The sequence below is a fragment of the Thunnus thynnus genome, chromosome 7 (assembly GCF_963924715.1).
Source record: "Thunnus thynnus chromosome 7, fThuThy2.1, whole genome shotgun sequence".
NCBI classification, from domain to species: domain Eukaryota; kingdom Metazoa; phylum Chordata; class Actinopteri; order Scombriformes; family Scombridae; genus Thunnus; species Thunnus thynnus.
The window spans coordinates 24,076,538-24,096,325 of NC_089523.1; the positions used below are offsets into that span (position 1 = coordinate 24,076,538).

The window sequence follows — 19,788 nt, forward strand, 5'->3', positions numbered from 1 at the left end:
TTACTAATGATCAACCACATTGATACTACACTGAAAGATTACACGTCTGACCAATAATTGGCTAAGTATCTTGTTGTAAACCACCATACATATTCACAGAAGAGGCCTTCTGTGTCCACATTTTTTGTTGTTGTTGTTGTTGTTTACAGAAAGTTTACACCTGTCAAAAATTAAATAATCAAATTAAAAAATACTGTATTTTCTGTTCCAGAAATGGGGATCATAAAAAGATGATTTGTTCCAGAAACCAGGTTTGCTGAAAATATGCTGTGTGTCTGTTTCTATGGCAACTGGTGCCCTGAAAATAACCTGTTGACCAGAAGGTCACCTTGACCTGAACTCAGGTCAGTTATCAAGCTTCATTAACTAGGTGATACCATCTGCTGATAATTCATCTCATTTTTTATTCATTCAGAATGAATGAAATTAAATGAAAATGTTAGAATTTTAATTTATTCATTAGCGTAAAGCCCTCAGGATGCACATTAGTTTACTTTTCTGAGTAGAAATAGTTGAATAGACCCGAAAATATATATAAAACATATATTTTGCCATGTTTATATATTTGAATAGATATCACAATTAAAATATGAATTTCTATATTAAAATAACAATATATTTGCACGTGCACGGCTTTATTGTGAAAATAGCATTTTCACAACCAGTGGTAGAAGAAGTACTTTACTTTTGGAAACTTTGGTATTTTTCCACCCGGACCCTATTTCCCCATCTTTTTGTGTCTAAGTGACTAATGGGGACAACAATTTTTGAAATTGGCCCAGTATTGAGTGAGAGCGCTTCATCTGGCGGCCACGAAACTGGCTGCAATGTAATCCATTGGGGCAATTGCACCAGTCAATGTACATCCATTGAAAGTGTTTGTTTTTACCGCTGACAGGCTCAGATTATTATCATAAGTGTCTGACAACATTATGGAAATGACTATGCAGAGAAATAAAACGTTCTTCTTTACCTTTCACTTGTTTGTTATTGTGTCTAACCAAGTCTCGCTCAAAGAGAAGGCTCATTGTGAAATCTCATGAGACTTGAGTTGTTATTGAAATCAGCTAATATAATACATAGTCAGAGTTGGAGAGAGGAGTGTTGGGAGGACTTTGTTGTGCCAGAGTACAGAAAGTGTAGCTTTGTGTTATCTACCAGATTTTCAAAGTTTTTGTTTTTTTTCTTGATTTCGACAACTCAACTCTCGCAAGATTTCATGAGATAGGGTCCAGGTTGAAAAATACCAGTTTCCCTTTAAGTAAAAGTAGCAATACCACAAGTAAAAATAAAGTAAAGTAAGTAAAAATCCTACATTCAAAATCTTACTTAAGTAAAAGTACATGAGTATTGTCGAAAAAATGTACTTAAAGTATCAAAAGTAAAAGTAAAAGTACTCATTATGCAAAATAGGCTAATTTAGAGTGTTATATTTATCATACCTGTTTATATATTTTTTGAATATTAATACTGATTCATTGACATGTTTATGTAAGCAGCATTTTAATGACTGAACATTTGTTTTACGTATAAAATATTGATCTGAAAAGTAGCCAGTAACTATAGCTGTGAAATAAATGTAATGGAGTAATAAGTAGAATATTTCCCTCCTGAAATGTAGTGGAGTTGAAGTATAAAGTGGCACAAAATGGAAATACTTGACATTATAGGCCCTACTTAAGTACTTGAGTAAATGTACTTAGTTACATTCCTCCACTGTTTACTAAGTCTCATTTAAACCCATATTCACTGAGAATAGAGGCTAAAAGTCACTACACTAAACACATTTTCTCATATAGGTTACTCTGTCACCAATAAAGCTGTACAATATACTTTATAGTTTCTATAAAACTATTGGCCTTGTTCGACTATATAACCCAAGATAAGAGCGCAGGTGCAACAAGTTACAACATTGAACTATATCAGACTCATTAGTGGATGTATGGATGCTGTGTTTGCTGTTGTTTTACTGTATGTACCCGATCTGTCAATTACCATAATGATCCTATAATAAAAGGCTCCATTGTCGCCTCAGGAACAGTCACTGATATCTGAAAATGAGGCTTTAATATTGAAAAGTCGAGTCATGATTCAGCTCGCTGTGAATAACGAGTTTAAGGGCTTTTTAGGACTTTTCGAAGAGCTGAAAAATCCAGTTTATACAGTATAAATCATCAGCAGTGACAACGAGCAAACTCAGTTGTTCACATTATTGTGGCTTTACTTTTCAGGGTTTATTTCCCAGTTTTTCTTTTCTTTTTAAATACTTCCTGTCAAATTAAAGTGTTCAAACTACACGCAACATCTCATTAGCTGATGTTCATGTTTAATAAAGTTCACAGAGTTAAAATTTTGAATGTGCTTGTCTTTTATAGTCAGATTGGACGCCTTTAACGTCGCGCTGTGTGTTTTCAGCTTCTCCTGTCGGGACAAAGAGAAGGATGAACGAAGCTAAACTCACCTTTATTATTGATTTTTATTTTCAGAATATTTCCAACAGGAAGCAAAGGTGACTCCACATCAGAGTGTGATCCCTAATAATCCCAAACTGCTCCTGTAAATTAATGGTTAGGAGTTTGTTTAACCTCTGAGGTTTTCTTTACATTTGCAAATAAGCTAAAACTTAAGCACTGAATTCAGCAATTAAAGTTTACACTGTGTCGTGTGCATGTGGGAGAGATGAAGGCATTTCAAGAATTTTAAGGGGTTTTCGTCTTATACTGATATATTGTCACAGTGTTATTGCTGCTGTTATATTATTAAAATCTAATATTTTTTTAGGAATAAAAGTGAAAGCGGAGGAACATTTCTTTCATTCACTTAAAAAGAACTGCGAAATGATGATTTTAGCTTCTTTTCTAGAGCGAGCTGGAAAAAAATTAAACAATTTCTCCTTGTAATTTAAAAAAAGTAAACATAAAGTGAGATATTTGACTAAATTACATTATTAGGCTTCATTAAATGAAACAAACAACTGAATTACAGCGACAACCAACACCAATACCTCATTAACAACGACATCATAATTAACCCATTAGTGGCAGCCAACTAATGACAATGAGACCACTTAATACCTTAAATAACAACATGGGCTACATTTAGTCACTCTATAAGTAGGTATAGATTATACAAAAAAAAACCCACTCATGAATAAATGAAATAAACATGAAAAAAACACAAAGAGGAGAATAACCCAAAGAGAATAAAGCCATTGCTGGGAGATTTGATCCAGCGATGTGGATATGTGTAGCTCGCCTTTCTTAAAAGTCTTTATGGCATATACAACAGGGTCCAAAGTCCATTAAAGTTTTGCTGATAAGGGGAGCCAATAAAAGCAGCAGTGCTGCAGTGTAAACACATGTCTACCTCGGCCCAGAGAGGGCCGTATTCTGCGGATTTACATAAGGTTCCCATCAGCCTGCCCACTCATTACCATGTTTTATATTCCCCCGCACTAGGAAAGCATCATGGCAAAGTAGCTCCATCCTCCCCTCAACAGGGAAGTGAAGCAGTTTCTCGGAGCAGGTGTCAGCAGCGGTAAACTCCCCACAACACTGGACCAGAGAGGAAGGAAGGAACTTTTACTTTATTATTCTTATTCTTATCTCTTTCTATCCCCACCTTTTTCTTTGCCCCATCGCGCACACACAGCAGGCCTATGTTGTGTTTTTAATGTTCTCTAAAATGGTATCCAAGCTGACATCCCTGCAGCAGGAGCTCCTCAGCGCCCTGCTGGACTCAGGAGTTACCAAAGATGTTCTGATCCAGGCCCTGGATGATATGGACCCGAGCCCGCCCGGCTTTGGAGTAAAATTGGAGAACCTGCCCATGTCTCCCGCTGCTCCTCAGAGCGGAAAGATGAACGCAGGGGACCAGGACACGAAGCCCATCTTCCACACGCTCACCAACGGCCACAGCAAGGGCAAGCTGTCCGGGGACGAGGGCTCCGAGGACGGGGACGACTACGACACGCCGCCGATCCTGAGGGAGCTCCAGTCGCTCAACACGGAGGAGGCCGTCGAGCAGAGGGCGGAGGTGGATCGCATGTTGGCGTGAGTTTTCTTGCTATGTTTGACTCTTTTTAAAAAAGTACGAATTCACTAATATCTCCGCAATATGAACGTGAAACGAGAAAGTGAAAATTAGCGTCTATAAATCTAAGGGTAGTCTTATTGAATTGTAGCGGACTCTACACTCTACTTTAAAAGGTTAGAAAGCGAGGCTAATTTTGAATAAACAAAAAAATAGGCCTTAATTTCCCTAAAGAGCTTCCCCTTCTTTGTTTACAATTTTAAAATAACCCGCCACGGCTTCGTTTTCACATTCTGGTTACTAATTATCCACATGGATTATTATTTCTTTACCTTTGGAAAATATCAGCTGAACTTATTTATTATTAACTTTACTCCACCTCTCAACGATAAAAAATCCGGCAAAGGGGCCACATGAGGAGAAAGTCAATAGAAGCAACGTCTGGCTGGGAATTTAGAATAAAAAATAACAAATAACAAATTAACAAGATTTATAATAATAATGCAATTATTGCTACGCGTAACAATTTACGCGTAGCAATTATACAATAATAATAGGCTAATAATAATAATAATAATAATAATAATAATAATAATAATAATAATACAGTTTGATTTACTTATTTGCTCATTAATCTAAATAAAATAGTTTTCTTTCGTTTCCGTTTATTCACGTGTCAGTAAACCCATCATGGCAATTTGACATCACTAATCCATTTATTTCCAATTATCTCCACTCAAATCGCTCACTTCACTGTAAAACTAATATTTGAGTCTCTATCGTCGGCTAACAGGACCGGAAGAATATCCAAACGAGCCCACGTGTAGTTAAGTTATTATTAATTTTATTCTATAAATCATCAACTGAAAGATACACAGTGGCGTGTGATTAGAGTGAATGGAGATCTGGTTATTCATTGTCAAAAGTTATAAACTAACATCTCCCACTTAACCAGCAGACTGAGATGTAGGCCTCCACATTCTCCAAAACAAACACACGCGGGTAGATTTGCTATAATTACGGATGTCAGTATGTCTGGGCCTGCTAATCTCGGATTGTAAGGTAAAGTAAATCTCGATTTTTCTTTACATTCTGTCACTGCAAAAAAAAAAAAAAAAAAAAAAAAGACCCAGAGATACAGTATAATGCTTTCTTTATAAATGGAGTCAAAGTCAACGTGTAATTCCTTAAAAAAAATTAAAATTTTTTCATTGAATTTCACCGTTATTTGAGATACTGTACATTTCTAAATTTAAAAGCCATGTAATCTTGACCTCAAACTATCCTTTCATTAACAATGAAAACATGACTGAGTTTAATATGACAAATGCATTTTTAAAAAGAATTTTAATTGAGCCAAACCTAAAAAAATATATATTTTACAGATTGCTGTTTTATGGCACATGTGGTCTCTATAGTTTAACCAAATACAGTCAGAAAATCTGATTATGATCTTTTCACTAACAGATTTTTTCAAGTCTATCTAATGATGTTTAAACCCATTTGTTACACATTTTCATTGTAGCAGAAGTTTTCTGCAAATTTTAACGCGTCTAATCTAACTTGTTTCCAGGCTGAAATCAGGAGTTTAGGAGACAAATACTAAGTCCAAGTTTCTCAACCTCACTGAATCCACTTGAACTAACCTTTGAAAATATTTACAGCCTATTGAGCGGGCTACAATGATAAACGGGTTGCCTGTGAGGGTGCTCATTATCGTTACAACCCCTTTAAACTTGAGGCCTTGCAAAACAGGGAAGCTAGAAGGAAGGATCAAGTCCATGAGCGGCTGAGTGTTTGATCATAATGCTTTCATATTTTTAGATTTTGTAACGGGTGTGAATAAACTTTCAGTATCAACAAAAGTACCAGTATGTTCTGAAAATATCTCCCCTTCACATGAAACATTCCTCATGTAAGTCATTTGATTGTATGAGGTAGAATAAAAAACTTTCTTTCAGCCATATAATCTGTGTAAAGCTAGTTTTACTACTTTCCCTCTGTGAGTGCACATTGTTCAGTGGTGAAATGAGTCATGTTTTCTGCTCCTGTGTTTTATCTGAACCTAGAGAGGATCCATGGCGTGCTGCCCGCATGATCAAAGGTTACATGCAACAGCACAACATTCCCCAACGGGAGGTGGTGGACATCACAGGGCTGAACCAGTCTCACCTCTCCCAGCACCTCAACAAAGGCACGCCCATGAAAACGCAGAAACGAGCGGCCCTCTACACCTGGTATGTCAAGAAACAGCGGGAAATTCTCAGACGTAAGTTAATATTTGAGTTTCTAACAGCTTGGCCCTGGCCTGCGCTTTATTTGGGTTTCAAACTTGCAGGGATATCAAGTTGCATTGGACATTTCCTCATCATACTGTATACAGCAATAGATGTGTCCTAAATCCTGTTGAGAAGATGTATGTTCAATCTTTTGTTGTAATTTGTCATATTCCATCAAAAGGAAACAACAAACTATCATTTAAAGATTGAAAACACCACTCTTACTTGTGTTAATAATAATGTTTTTGCGATTTTGCGGTTCTAGTTTTATTAAATATGCCCCCTCTTATTTTTCAGAGTTCAACCAGGCAGTGCAAGGTTCTGGCAGCAATATGACAGACAAAGGCAATCAGGATCCAACGTTTTTTTTCCCAGAGTTCAACCCCACCGGTCAGAGCATGGGTCAGCCCGGCGATGAGGTCGGCAGCGAACCCTCATGCAAGAAAATGAGACGTAACCGTTTCAAATGGGGGCCTGCATCACAGCAGATCCTCTACCAGGCCTATGAAAGGCAGAAGAACCCCAGCAAAGAGGAGAGGGAAGCTCTGGTAGAAGAGTGCAACAGGTGGGCAAATATGACACTTTCCTGTACCTTCCTAGAAAAACGTCCCAGTATCAGTCCAAATTTCTCACTTTGTACAATTTGTTTCCTGCAGAGCCGAGTGTCTCCAGAGAGGCGTATCCCCCTCCAAAGCTCAGGGCCTCGGCTCTAATCTGGTCACAGAAGTGCGAGTCTACAACTGGTTTGCCAACCGGCGCAAAGAGGAAGCCTTCAGGCAGAAGTTGGCCATGGACGCCTACAGCACACCAACCCACAGCATCAACCCTCTGCTGTCACACAGCTCGCCACATCATCCCCAGAACAGCGCTTCACCTCCCAGTAAGATGCCAGGTAGCGTCGTTTCACATGCAGTTCAGCGTCACAGAGAACAGATAGGATATATTATATGCTACCTTTGCAAATGCCTCGCTTATGCTAGCAAATACAACATAATTAGTAACAGAATAATCATAAAAATATTTCCTAACTTCAATTAATAGAGGAATTGTTAGATAATAGTTCAAAAAAAAAGTACATGGTTTTGTTTTCCTCAGTGTGAAAATACTGTCAGAGGCACAGTTGATGTGATCAGGGTGGCAGAGAAAGAGGGGGCAAGTGATCAATGAGTGTGAGTGAGTGAGCTGAGCAAATGCCATTGTTATTCTGATCTTTGAAAACACACTGAGAACAATCCACATTGTACCTGCAATCTCCACTCCAAAGTCAGCATGGAGAAGCATGACACAAAGGGCAGCAATCCTGTGACAGGCCAGGGTCAGGCCAGGGTCAGGGAGGGGGGACAGACACATCCAGATCACCTCGACATTACGCCGTCATTTCCACATTTCCCCCTGCCATACAGGTTGCTAATGACTCCTCTCAGACAGTTGCCAAAACAAGGAAATGCTGTGCGTTATTGCGCTGACCATTTCACCCCGATCTGATGTTTGCATTCACAGTAATTAGTATTGACTGAGTCTACCTGGTGTATACGACATAAAAACAAAGCTGATAGGCTTCACAGAGCATTTATCCTCCGTGCCATCACTCACCCTCCATAAAACTGTGATTTGAGAGACTCACTCAGAGCCTATTGTTGTCCTCTCATGTCCGAACACGAGGCGAGCTTTGAAGGGAAAACAAACTGTTTGCCTTGGCTTGCTCTTTTACCTTTGGATAAACTGGTCCTGCTTGTGGATTGTCTGTTTGCTTGAGTTTTGTGTTGTTGTTGCTCAGAACACCTGACCAGGCACTGACCTCAGGTCGCGAAGGCAGAGGGGTCAGCGATACGGTTGTAGCGTCAGAAGGGAAGGGTCGCTGGCGGAAAGCACTTTGCTCCCCCAAAAACCCTCAGCTGGCTGCTTACAAGGTGTCCTGCTGGCATCCTGCCGACAGCATCAGCTGTTTTTCAGTGTCAGCCCCTGGCCTGACAATAATATCCCAGCAGGGTGTCTCATTGCGTTGCTAGGGCACGGCCTGTATTATGCATGCTTAATGGACAATTAAAATCCTTTGCTACTACATCTCCCAGGCCTTTGATAAGGGGCTCCTCTGACTTCTACTCTCTATACTCTGCTTCGGCAGGGGGTCCCATTGTCTGTGGTGTATTAGAAGACTGCAGTGACTGTAACCTAGGTTCATTTATCTCTGCTGGGCCTTGAGGAGGACTGATTTTAAAGCCCCCCCCTCTCACCTTTATGGGTATTAGTATAGTTGCTGAGGCTGGGCGCAGACTTGGAGCAGCAGGAGCTGTCCACTGGGGTATTGGCTCTTTTCTGGCCAGACAGGACTGATGACCCCTTCTTCGCCTATAGAGAAAGCTAGTAATCCCCCTCCTTAAATCGTCGCCACACCTTCAGTCATATGAGAGAGGTCACTGCTGGGTCAAATCAAAGAAACTCCTCTTACTTTGGGAGTTTTTATTGATTCTGTTACGGTTCGTTGGATAGTTGGTCACAATTGGATAGACAGTCAAACAATGACGAGCAGTTTTGGTTACGGCCTTTTTTTAACTTTCAGAAAGGAAACTGATCTAAGGCAGATTACATATTTTGTTAGCACACACTTGTGTTGTCCTAAGAGATATTTACCTACTCTCCATCTACTAATAATGTTTACTGAGCTTAACTAATCCATTTTATTTAGGCCATTTCACTTTGAAGCATGAATCTCTACTAACAAAATAATTAAAGGTATACTATGTAGGATTTTCCTAAAAAAAATGTATAGACTCATGCAAAAACAATCCCTCTCAATCATTTATGACCCACTAGAAGTGTGTGGCAGAGTCCCTGCCCTCTGCCTGTATTTTCTTATTATTTTGCTGTGTTTGGGATGTTTCTGGGCATAAACCTTTGGGCAGTGGGTGTATAGCCCCCAGCCAATAACAGCACACAGGGTGTGAGGTCAGGACTCATGGTGTAGTGACCGTCTCCGTCTTCCTCCTCTGCTATCTGTGTGTGTCATGGATGTATAAAGAGAACAGGTCTGTGTCTGTTTGACCGAGGGTGGGGCTGAGCTACACACACACACACAGGCAGCGCAGAGAGGCCACAGCCGCCAAAATGAAACATGCGCTTTGGCTGCATTCACACAAAATCTCGCAATATGGCACCTTCCCACAGGGTTTTATGGAGGTGTGCGGAGGTGTGGTTGTGTTTATTGGTGCTTCAGAATGTAACCGCTGTGAAACAATCAGAAAATAATGTTTTACTTATCTGATTCAGTGCTTTGTTCTTGCTACTGTCGCTCCCTCTCTTCATTTACTCCCTAGCTCACTCGACCACCGCCATTCTCTCTCTCTCTTGCTCTGGTGCTGTTGAGCCGGGGAGGAGGGGCCAACTTTGAATGTTGTGTTTACAAACAGCAGCCAACAAATCCTGCATAGTATGCCTTTAACAACCTTCCTTGGCTGATTAATTTTATAAAAATGTACTGTACTTAGAAACATTTGATTTCCTTATACTAAAATAATGCTAATGCAGCTGAAAGCTCCATGAAATTGAGCCAGTGCTGTGTAAGCTCAGCTGCATCCTTCTGCATGTTACAAAACTAGCAGACTCAGAAGTTCCAGATCAGATACAGTAGTAGGGGGGATTATCCGTGGGTTGCGTTGCTTTCCGTCACCTCAGGCTAGCTTGGAACACTTACACACACACACAGAAAGGATGGCCTAGCTCTGCACTTTCCACTGCTCTGACTTTGTCTCCCAGAGAGCCACAAAAAAGAGACTGGATACGTCCTGCAGAGACCCAGGAGGTCTGTCATATGCAGCGGCACTACAATGAGCACTGCCTGGGGTTGGGGAGGCAGGCTTTGATATTACATGGGTCACACAGGGAGCTAGAGCCTTTTAAACCTGCTGAAGCCTCTTGCTACCACTCCCCTTCTGAAGTTCTCGCCCTCCCCCTGCTCTCAAAGGGCAGTCCTTGGCTCTACGTGGATTGTGCCATTGTGTCAGAGCAAAGTTTTACTTTTACAGACTCTTAAAATAAAATGATGGTAGAAGCAATCTCTCAACTTAGCTTTCTAGAAACTCAAGAGTCTTTGAGTTTATATCTTGGAAATCCTCCTTCCTTACTCCAAGGTTCCCTGCAGCTAGAATTACTGCTGCACCCAAAGAAACAAAACTGGCTTGAATAGCATCCTATTCTCCCTCTGACACTTTAAGAGGTCGCCCAGTTCTGAGATAACTGCCTTTTTATGAGTCCTACTCTATTGTGTGGCAATGGGGGTCATGAGTCCAATGGAGTGCTTTATTGTACTGCGTCAGTGTTTACAAGGCACGATGGAGTGTTGTGGGGTTGCTAGTATGTTGCAGAAGACAATATGAAGTCTGCAGGCTGAACAAAATGGAGGACAGGTACTTAGGGAATGAAATATGGTGCTGTGTCTTTGCTTCAGACATCATTGTATCTTTAGTTAAAGGTGCAGTGTGTAGAATTTAGTGGCATCTAGCGGAACAGACTTGCCAGAATGTGAATATAATATTCATATGTTTTAATTAGTGTATAATCACGTGAAAATAAGAACTGTTGTGTTTTTGTTACCTTAGAACGAGCCCTTTATATATCTAAACAGGTAACAGGTCCCCTTCCACAGAGCCCACCATATTGCACCGCCATGTTTCTACAGTAGCCCAGAACAGACAAACCAAACACTGGCTCTAGAGAGGGCCTTTTGCGTTTTTCGCTCTCAGACATGAGAGTTGCATTGATTTTCTCATCTAAACTCTCAGCAAGAAAACAAAGAAGTATATTTTACCAAAATTTTGAACTATTGCTTTAAATATACAGCATCGTATGAAGAGATTATGATAAATTCTGCTTAGGTATATGTGAGTTGATACACATGAATCATCCAAAAGCTCAAAGAAAGATGATTATTTAAGATTTTCTCTATCAAAAATGATTGCTGTTTTGTTTTCTTTGACACCTGAAGCAAACTTTAAAATCTGCAAACACACATCCTGTTTCCAGCAGTGACAAGAAAATCAATGACCCTCCCATTGGTCACATTTAGTGTCAATGCCTCTCCCTCTTTTTTTATTTTTTTTTACCTTGAAATAATTGTATATCAATGCATCCTGTCACGTCTGACCGACTTCGGCAGAGCGTTTAGGCTGTCACACCTGGGTCACGGACGGAGGGCTCAGGGAAGATGGGAGATTTCAGTGCAAACATAGTCTGTCTCTGCACTGTCACACCGAGTGAGGTACGCTCTGTGTGTCTTTGTGAGGCTGAGACCACAGGATAAGAATGTGTTTGACATTGCTCGTAATTGTGTAATGTTTACTCTGTTGGTATCAGAGAGTGCCTGCATCGGCAAACAGGCATTTGATTGTCGGTTGTGGGGAGGGTCGAAGCATCCCAGTGAGAGACAACGAGTAGTCTAGACACGGGATTAAGTGATGGCACTAAAAGGAGAGCTTCGTTTTCATTCACTGTGAATATGGTGAAAACTCACGTTGACATAATTAGGAACATCATTAGTGTGCTGAATGGAAAGTCTGATGGGAGTTTTGCTGTAGTGTGAGTGCGTGTACACAAGGAATGGCCTTGGCTGAGCTACACAGATAGCAGCACGGACGGGTCAATGTGTTTGTTTGCTCTGTCCTCCCCTGTCTGAGTCAAAGAGCAGGTGAGATTGGTTGGTTGGAATGACAGTGGCGCTGCTCACCACAGAACGAGGCCTATGCCGCTATCTTTCTGCCCTATATAACTGTAGTAGTTGTGGGACACAATGGCTGAGAGCCAAGACAGTTGAAACTAACTCCCCGTCTCTCTCTCTCTCTCAGTGCGCTACAGCCAAGGCCCCGGTGAGGTCACCTCCTCCACAACCATCAGTCACCACAGTAGCAATGCCATGGCGACCAGCCAGTCAGTGCTTCAGCAGGTGTCTCCGGGAGGATTGGACCCCAGCCACAGTCTGCTGTCACCTGACGCCAAGATGGTGAGTGAACACACCTGGGCCTTCATGGCCTCAGATTAGATAAGAGCAGGTCTGCATTTAGCATAAACGTACAAAGCAGGTTCCTGAACCTCCTCTCCCATGGACCCACCGGCAAGAGCCAACAATTAGCACATTGTGCTGCTCTGTTTGGAGGGTGGAGCCGAGGTGGCAGGCCATGGCTGGACTCACACTCAGCCTTCACCAGAGTACGCAGGGCACGTTCATCGCTCGGCCAATAAACCTGACAAAGAAACATTTTGTTCTTATTGATTAAATGCCTTAAAAGAAGAGTCACAGGTGGAGCTGCTTGTTCTGCCAGAGAAATGACGCCAACATTTGATTATGTCTGATGGGTTTTTTTTTCCTACTTCAGAGTTTCTCCCCTCTGCCCTAGTCCAATATTTGATCAGTGACAAGGAAACCTGTGCATAGACCCATAGCATTTGAGAAGTGGTGAAACATACTTTTATTGCAGTATAGAAAGTGTGATTTACTGTCAAAACACACCAAAATTAAACTGCCATATAGTACAAATTCAGTTTTAACGACTTATCTTGTTCATGCAGCTCACATGAGCATATTGTACACTAACATTCCTGTAAATTCGTAACTCTTTTGCTTTTTGGAGCAGCATTATGTGAAATAACCACAGCGAGGGCAGGCAGTGTGGTGTGCAGCAGGGCAGAGCTGACAGTTTCTTATCTGCAGATGTGCATCTGGCCCAGTCTCTCTTCTGTGGGCAGCTGGCAGCCTAGTCAAATAGACGCAGCCCAACTGAGTGGGAGGATCCTGATCCAGATAGTTATTACTGTAAATGCACAGATAGTTGTGTTGTTTCGTACAACACAGTTTGTTTTTCTTCAAATAAGCAGTTAAGCATTTATATAAACCAACATGCAGGTACAAACATCCCTCAATGTGCTACACTTCATGTGCAACACAAACACATGCACAGTCTTCCATGTAGACATTTTTCGTAGGATTTTTTTCACCTTTTGTTCCTTATCAGTATTTACTTGTGTGCTGTGTATGAGTGGAGTTACACAAGCGCAGTGTTATACAAAAGAATCAGAACTAAGTCAACATTAATGTCTGTTGTTTGTTTAGCAGCAAACATCTGTTTCACTCTGTACATACATTTAAGTGAATTTACTTAGCAGATACTCCAACCCTCATAACTTTGAGCATTGCAGTCTGTTATAACAAATACTACAGCAGTGTTGCAATTTTATTTATTTATTTTTGCATCTTTTCCCAGATTTCGGGTTCAGGTGGTGGACTTCCTCCTGTGAGCACACTCACCAACATCCACAGTTCCCATCACAGCCATCAGCAGTCACAGAACCTCATCATGCCTCTTTCTGGAGTCATGGCTATAGCACAGAGTAAGTCCTCCAACCTTCCATATGACTAAAAATTAAAAAAATGATGACTCATGATGACATGATTTTATCATGAGATGGTTTTTCATTGCTCTGAAGTGACTGAGATCTGGTCGTGTCTCGCCAGGTTTAAACACATCGCAGTCTCAGACGGTGCCAGTGATCAACAGTGTGGCGGGCAGCCTGGCAGCGCTGCAGCCGGTGCAGTTTTCTCAGCAGCTTCACAGCCCCCACCAGCAGAGCCTGATGCAACAGTCTCCCAGCCACATGAGCCAGCAGCCGTTCATGGCTACTGTCACACACTCACACAGTATGTAACAGCTCTATTGTCTTCTTCTCTGTACGCAAGGCTTCGAGTCAGTTTTGTTAATCAGATATATCAGTGGTTTCCAAGCTTAAGCACCTTAAAAGCCTTAAAGGGGACATAACTTGCTTTTTGTGATTCTCTGTTACTGTTATAACATTGTATTCAGGCTCAAACATGTATGGCTGTATTTGAGAAGTTTATATTTTGAGCAAAGAATGGGAAAAAGAAGCAAAATCCAACTGCTATTGTAGGACGGCAGCTAAAACGGCCTGTGTCACACAAAGATATTCCAATAGAGTCCCAGAATAAATATAGGGACCTGGAAAGGTGCACGTTATGTCCCCATTAAACCAAAGCTATGTCTATGTGACATTGGTTTGAAAAAGTAACTTTTCCCTCTCAAATTATTTAATTTCAATAATTTTTAGAGGCCTGAAAGAGTAAAATTGACCAGTATTTCGTAAGACGTTTGAAAAAAAAAAAGAATAATTTCCAGATCTATAAGGTTTGATTTTCTGGCCCAACGTCAATGTTGGTATCATGCATGGACACATCTCTGCCCACATGATGAGAGGAGCCAAACCAAAATTCCCAAATGATCTACTAATATTAAAAGCAGCAAGTGAAAGTGAAAGCTGGACTCACGGATATTAGATTTTTTTTTAACCTACCTTATTCCTTTGGTATCTTTTGGACATAGTCATGTGTTGCTTTTTTAACATCACATGACATATCCTGTGGATATTGAGATTTAATTTCTTGAAATGTGTTTTTTAATCTAATTATCTGTCTTACTTTTATTTTGCAGTGTACCCTCACAAGCAGGAACCCCCGCAATATTCCCACCCGTCACGTTTCCCCTCGGCCATGGTGGTCACAGACGCCAACAGCATCAGCACCCTCAGCTCCATGTCCTCAAGCAAGACGGTCAGTCTTTATCCCACACAGCACATCACATCACACGAGCCGCAGTTAGGCACACACCATCTGACCTTTTCTCTGCCTGTCTGTGAATTCAATGTCAAAAATTCAATGTCTGTAATCATTATGTTTCTATTTGCATGAGAATCAGCCGTAAATGTGAGATATTATTGCAGTTTTTGCTGTAACGCCGCTGTTGAATAATCCCTAAGGGGTGTATTGATACACAAAAATAATCCTCACCTCATTCTGATCAAGAGAATCAACACAATCACAGCACACACTGACAACAGGAACTAGATTCGCCACAGGAAGAAGTGTGTGTGTTATGACCGTGTGTTGACTTGTTTAATTCCTGTCACATTAGGATGCTCCTGTAAACAAGATGGTGCAACTCGGGGGTCTCTCCTGGGTAAATACAATTTTATCAGTTCAGTCACACCGTTTAAATGAGTAAAATCACCATAGCTGCACAAAAATCAAGTAATTTCAAGCAGTTGTAGCCGTGCACACTGCTTTGTTTTACTTTTTATAGCTTTTTTTTGCTGATGTTTAAGATCAAATGTTTTCATTTTACTCCAGAGTAACAGACAAGACAGATATATGGATAGTATACTCCTCAGAATTCCTATTTCCTCTCAAACAGCCGTCTAATCAATCACCTGTTCCCTCAGCCTGAACGGCCCTTGATTAACGCTCCCTCCTTTTCACTTTCCTCTCCCTGGTGAGAGTTACCTCTGCGATCAGGAAATGAGCCCCACTGTTAATCAAAGTTCCTGGTGTCCTTCTACTTTCCTCCATGCTACAGTGAGGCTGGAGATGAGATGGGCCAGGTGGGGGTGGAGGTTTCTCTCTCTCTCTCTCTTGTTTTCTTCTTTTTTTTTCGGTCGGTAATTACGCCTCTTCCTCTTTCCTACTTCTCCCTGCTCTCGGTGATCGCTCTAGCCTGAAATGTTGTCCACGGTGCTTTCACACGCTCAATTTCCCACGCTGAGGCAGAGTGCTTGTACGGCCGTGCTGCTACTGACAGACTGATGGGTTGATGGGATGAAAGCTCAGAGCACGGCGTATCGTCTGTGTAGTCAGGAAGTCACACAAATCTGTCAGAGGCTATGAAATAGATATATTTTTGCCTGAGAAAAATCAGCAGTTTAACTAATAAACTTTTGCAACACAATTGACATATATCTTGTGATAAAAGCTGTACCTGAGGTGACGTATGCAGATCCTTTACTTAAGTATAAGTACCAGTACCACAATGTAAAAATGCTTAATTACAACTAAAATTTAAAATCCCACAATTCATATAGAAAGTAGTCATGCTGTAGAAAATTGTGACTGACATATCAATGCAAAATAAGCATTTTTACTGTTGTAGTTGGTTGATTTTTACTACCTTTAGCTAGTTTTAACTACCTTCTATACCGCTGGGTGGTTTAGTCAAGTGTCACAAGAGTCTCAAGATAAATCTGAGGGGTTGTCAGATGATTAATGAAAGAGTAAAAAAAGCAAAAATCAAAGTTCTGTTACACCAATTTGTATTCATTTTTAAAAATATTTTCTATTTTTTTTTGTTGTGAAATATTGGAGCCCTGGACAGTTATTTATAAGAAACCATCTGGGAAGTTTAGCGGGGAAATGTCTCTTTGGTGCAGCTGTTAACAAGTCATAGACACCTGAAACGTGACCATGGACATCAAGTAGACACTGTTTTATTTTTTGTGTAAAATAAAGCGTCTCAAGCCAAATAGGTTGGGCTAGGCTGGTTTGATCTTTATCTGTATGGTAACCAGTAAATGCTTCTGTCAAAAAATGTAGTAAAAAGTGCAATATATCCCTCTTAAATGTAGTGAAGTAGATATATAGAGTAACATAAAATGGAAATACTAAAGTTAATAACAAGTACTTACTTTCCAGCTCTGGCTATACACAACCCTGTGGCATTTCACAAACCCATTTATTTAGAGAGCAATTAGTGAGCAGACTCTCCCAGGTATTTTCTTATCAGGACATTATTTGGACGAGGCAGCCTTCTTCTCATGACATGACCAGCATGCTCAGGCTTTATAACACTCATTGTTTACCAAGAACCCTCCATTGTACCTGAGACTGTTTAAAACTCACCCTTGCTCACAGCCCGGCTTCTAATGACTCAGGTCTTAGCTGCAGGTCAGCTTTATCAGGTGAGGCTGTTTGCTGGCCGCAGGGTCACACCAGGGTCAGCTGTCTCCACCCCAGGAGAGGCAAGAGAAAAATAAATTCCACAAACAGTCTAAAAAAAAAAAAGAAAAAAAAAAAGAGGCCATTTCAATGGAAACGAGGCTTTTCAGCGTCAGGAGAAGAGGGATGAGGAATTTATTTGGTCAGGTGTGGCACATGAAGGTGCAGGGGTGTCATATTTACATAGGTTCCATTTGTCAGGTCGCTCTCGGAGAAGCTTTGGAAATGATGCACGTTATATATACACCTGTGTTACTGAACGAGACAGATTGTATTTATTGTTTTATGTAACGCAGGCCGGCTTTGTCTAACATTTCGTCCTCTCTCTCGCTTTCTCTTTTCAGTGTCCTCTTCAAGCTTGGTGAGAGCGTCCACCTGACTTCCTTGGTGCCCAGCAACTGGAGCACATTTTTCCACCCTCTCACCGCGGTAACCATGACAACTCTTAATAACCGGCAACGGTGCGCTGGATGATGAGTCAGTCAACAAACGAGAAGAGTGACGACGTTGGGTTAGGCGGTGAAAATGAGAAATGGGACAGAGGAAAAAAAAAAAAAAAAAACTCACTGCACCTGAAAGTGAGGAGACTGGATTCCCCCTCTGTCACACACAAATGATCAACAAGGACGTATGATTTTAATCTTTGAAAACAGTATTCAATTTTCAAGCCCCTTTTCAAAAATTGTAAGAGCCAGTCATCCCTTCTGTGACATTACAAAGGAACAAACACCGAGCACCAAAAACCGCTCTTGAACTACATGGCATGGACCTGAATGAAGGCTTTGGGGACAGCTTATATTATACTGTGATTTAAGGTGGAAATATGAAGATACACTGACACCAACAGAGACAGTGATCCGCCTCTGCGTAGGCTGACGGACTCGGTGAAGGCGATTCCTTCAAACCAACTTCCTGGATGCCTTTAACGGCTACACGAATCATGCTCCCGCTTACAGGACTTTAAAGTGTATCACCTTGAACTGTGTGACAATCACAATAACATTGTATTGATCTTGTACATGCATTAGCGATTTGACATTCTTACTGGGCTTTAAAAGGAGTCTTCCATGTTATTCTCTCACACTCAGTTTACTGCGCTAGTGTTAGTGCAGATTTTCTCGCTTGGGGGGGGGGGGTTCGTCATTTCGAGTTGTTCAATGTGTATACTGTGATTGAAAAGACTTTGACAATCTTGAAAGGACTATGCAATGCGTCTTGTAAGTGTATGCAATGCTTTGTATAACTGGATTCTGCACAGAACTCCACACACGTGACACTAGAAATGAATATGCACCATCAGTGAAGGCACCAACAATTATTATAAACTGTAGCTGCTTTTGTTAAGCTGCCTGTAAGATGACACAAAAGCAGACAGATGTGTGACAAAAGCACCAAAGGATAAGAGTTTGAATGTAGTTGAGTATAGGTACAGCTCGTATTTGTCAGCACGTCTCAAAAGCTAGCCTACTATATCTATAAACCAGGTCTTGCCTTAAAGGGGGGGGGGGATGACTCACACACTTTAAACGTGGCCCTGCGCCTCCATGGAAACCTCTGGCTGTTGTTTGCACATGGGTTCAGGTGAATTTCAGGAATGGGACTCACCCTCCCTTCCCTCTCCCACTTCCTGCCGCAATGTGAAGAGATACAAAATAGGACAAACATTGTTAATAATACTCCTCATCATACTGTAAATCACGGAGCAGGACCCCCCGGGGTAGAATGAAAATATTGACAAGTATCCAGAAACAAAACAGTCATCATAGTCTGGTATTTTGACATGAAAGAGGGCAATGTTGTCACAGCGGCAACTCTAATCAAACAGGAATCCAAAAAAGAGATGAGCGCTGGGGAGAGGAGAAGTCGCTGAGGGTACAGACACCCACACTGACAGTATTAGACACTCACAGTCCCAGAGCAGCTGGTCAATGGTGGGAAAGTGTGAGATGGGAACCAATTTAAGTTTTCCTTTCACTATAACCGGACAAAAAGGTACTTTTGATCTGAAATGGAAGCAGAAACAGTGCATATCATACTGCAGGTGTGGCAGATCCAGTCTCCTGTTCAATATTAGGTCATTACATTGTTATTATTATGTTGGTTGGTTTGTGACTGTTATAACTACATCTACTGCCATCTGATCAGAGGGCACTCATACTTGTGTGACAGGACATGATTTTTTTTTTCCTCTTAATGTATTATTTTTGTATAAAATTGAAATCAATCATAAATCATTATTTATACTTTCTGAGAAAATATTGATATTTCAAGTAAAAGTTTTTTTTTCAAAATGAATTCATGTTTTTGGTTGTTTTGTGTGTACTGAGGAACAATTTCTTGGTGTTTTCATACTTTGTGTAGATTGTTAGTACTGATATGAGCTTCACTTGAGTTTTTAATACAAGATAAGGGTCACTGGTAGTTTTTAATTTAAGCCTATCATATATAATAGATACCCAGACACACAGTTTAACTTCTTCACATTATGTTCACCTGTTTGTGCATGTTTAAGCATGAGAGAGGATTTCTATGAGGACAGAAAAGAAAAAGAAAACAGAGAAAGAATCAGAGTTAGAGTTGGATGAAGACAGTCTGGATATCAATATTGAATGTTTTAGGCTGCTGTATATCAAACAAGTGAGGGAGTCTTAAGGA

The 19,788-nt window shown here is 40.8% G+C and overlaps 1 protein-coding gene across 3 annotated transcripts; it reads left to right on the plus strand.

Moving 5' to 3' along the window:
- The first annotated feature begins 3,355 nt into the window (after window positions 1-3,355).
- hnf1ba (HNF1 homeobox Ba) lies at window positions 3,356-19,428 on the plus strand. Of its 3 annotated transcripts, none has more exons than XM_067595088.1 (10): window positions 3,356-4,052; window positions 6,102-6,301; window positions 6,609-6,876; window positions 6,968-7,203; window positions 12,149-12,303; window positions 13,562-13,688; window positions 13,813-13,995; window positions 14,801-14,919; window positions 15,281-15,325; window positions 17,478-19,428. In XM_067595088.1, the coding sequence occupies exons 1-10, from the start codon at window positions 3,673-3,675 to the stop codon at window positions 17,496-17,498; spliced, it is 1,734 nt and encodes a 577-aa protein (XP_067451189.1). In that variant the 5' UTR covers window positions 3,356-3,672; the 3' UTR covers window positions 17,499-19,428. The 3 variants fall into 3 exon arrangements, with proteins under 3 accessions (XP_067451189.1, XP_067451192.1, XP_067451191.1); XM_067595090.1 differs by having other exon boundaries at window positions 3,358-4,052; window positions 6,968-7,191; XM_067595091.1 differs by lacking the exon at window positions 15,281-15,325.
- The last annotated feature ends 360 nt before the right edge of the window (window positions 19,429-19,788 follow it).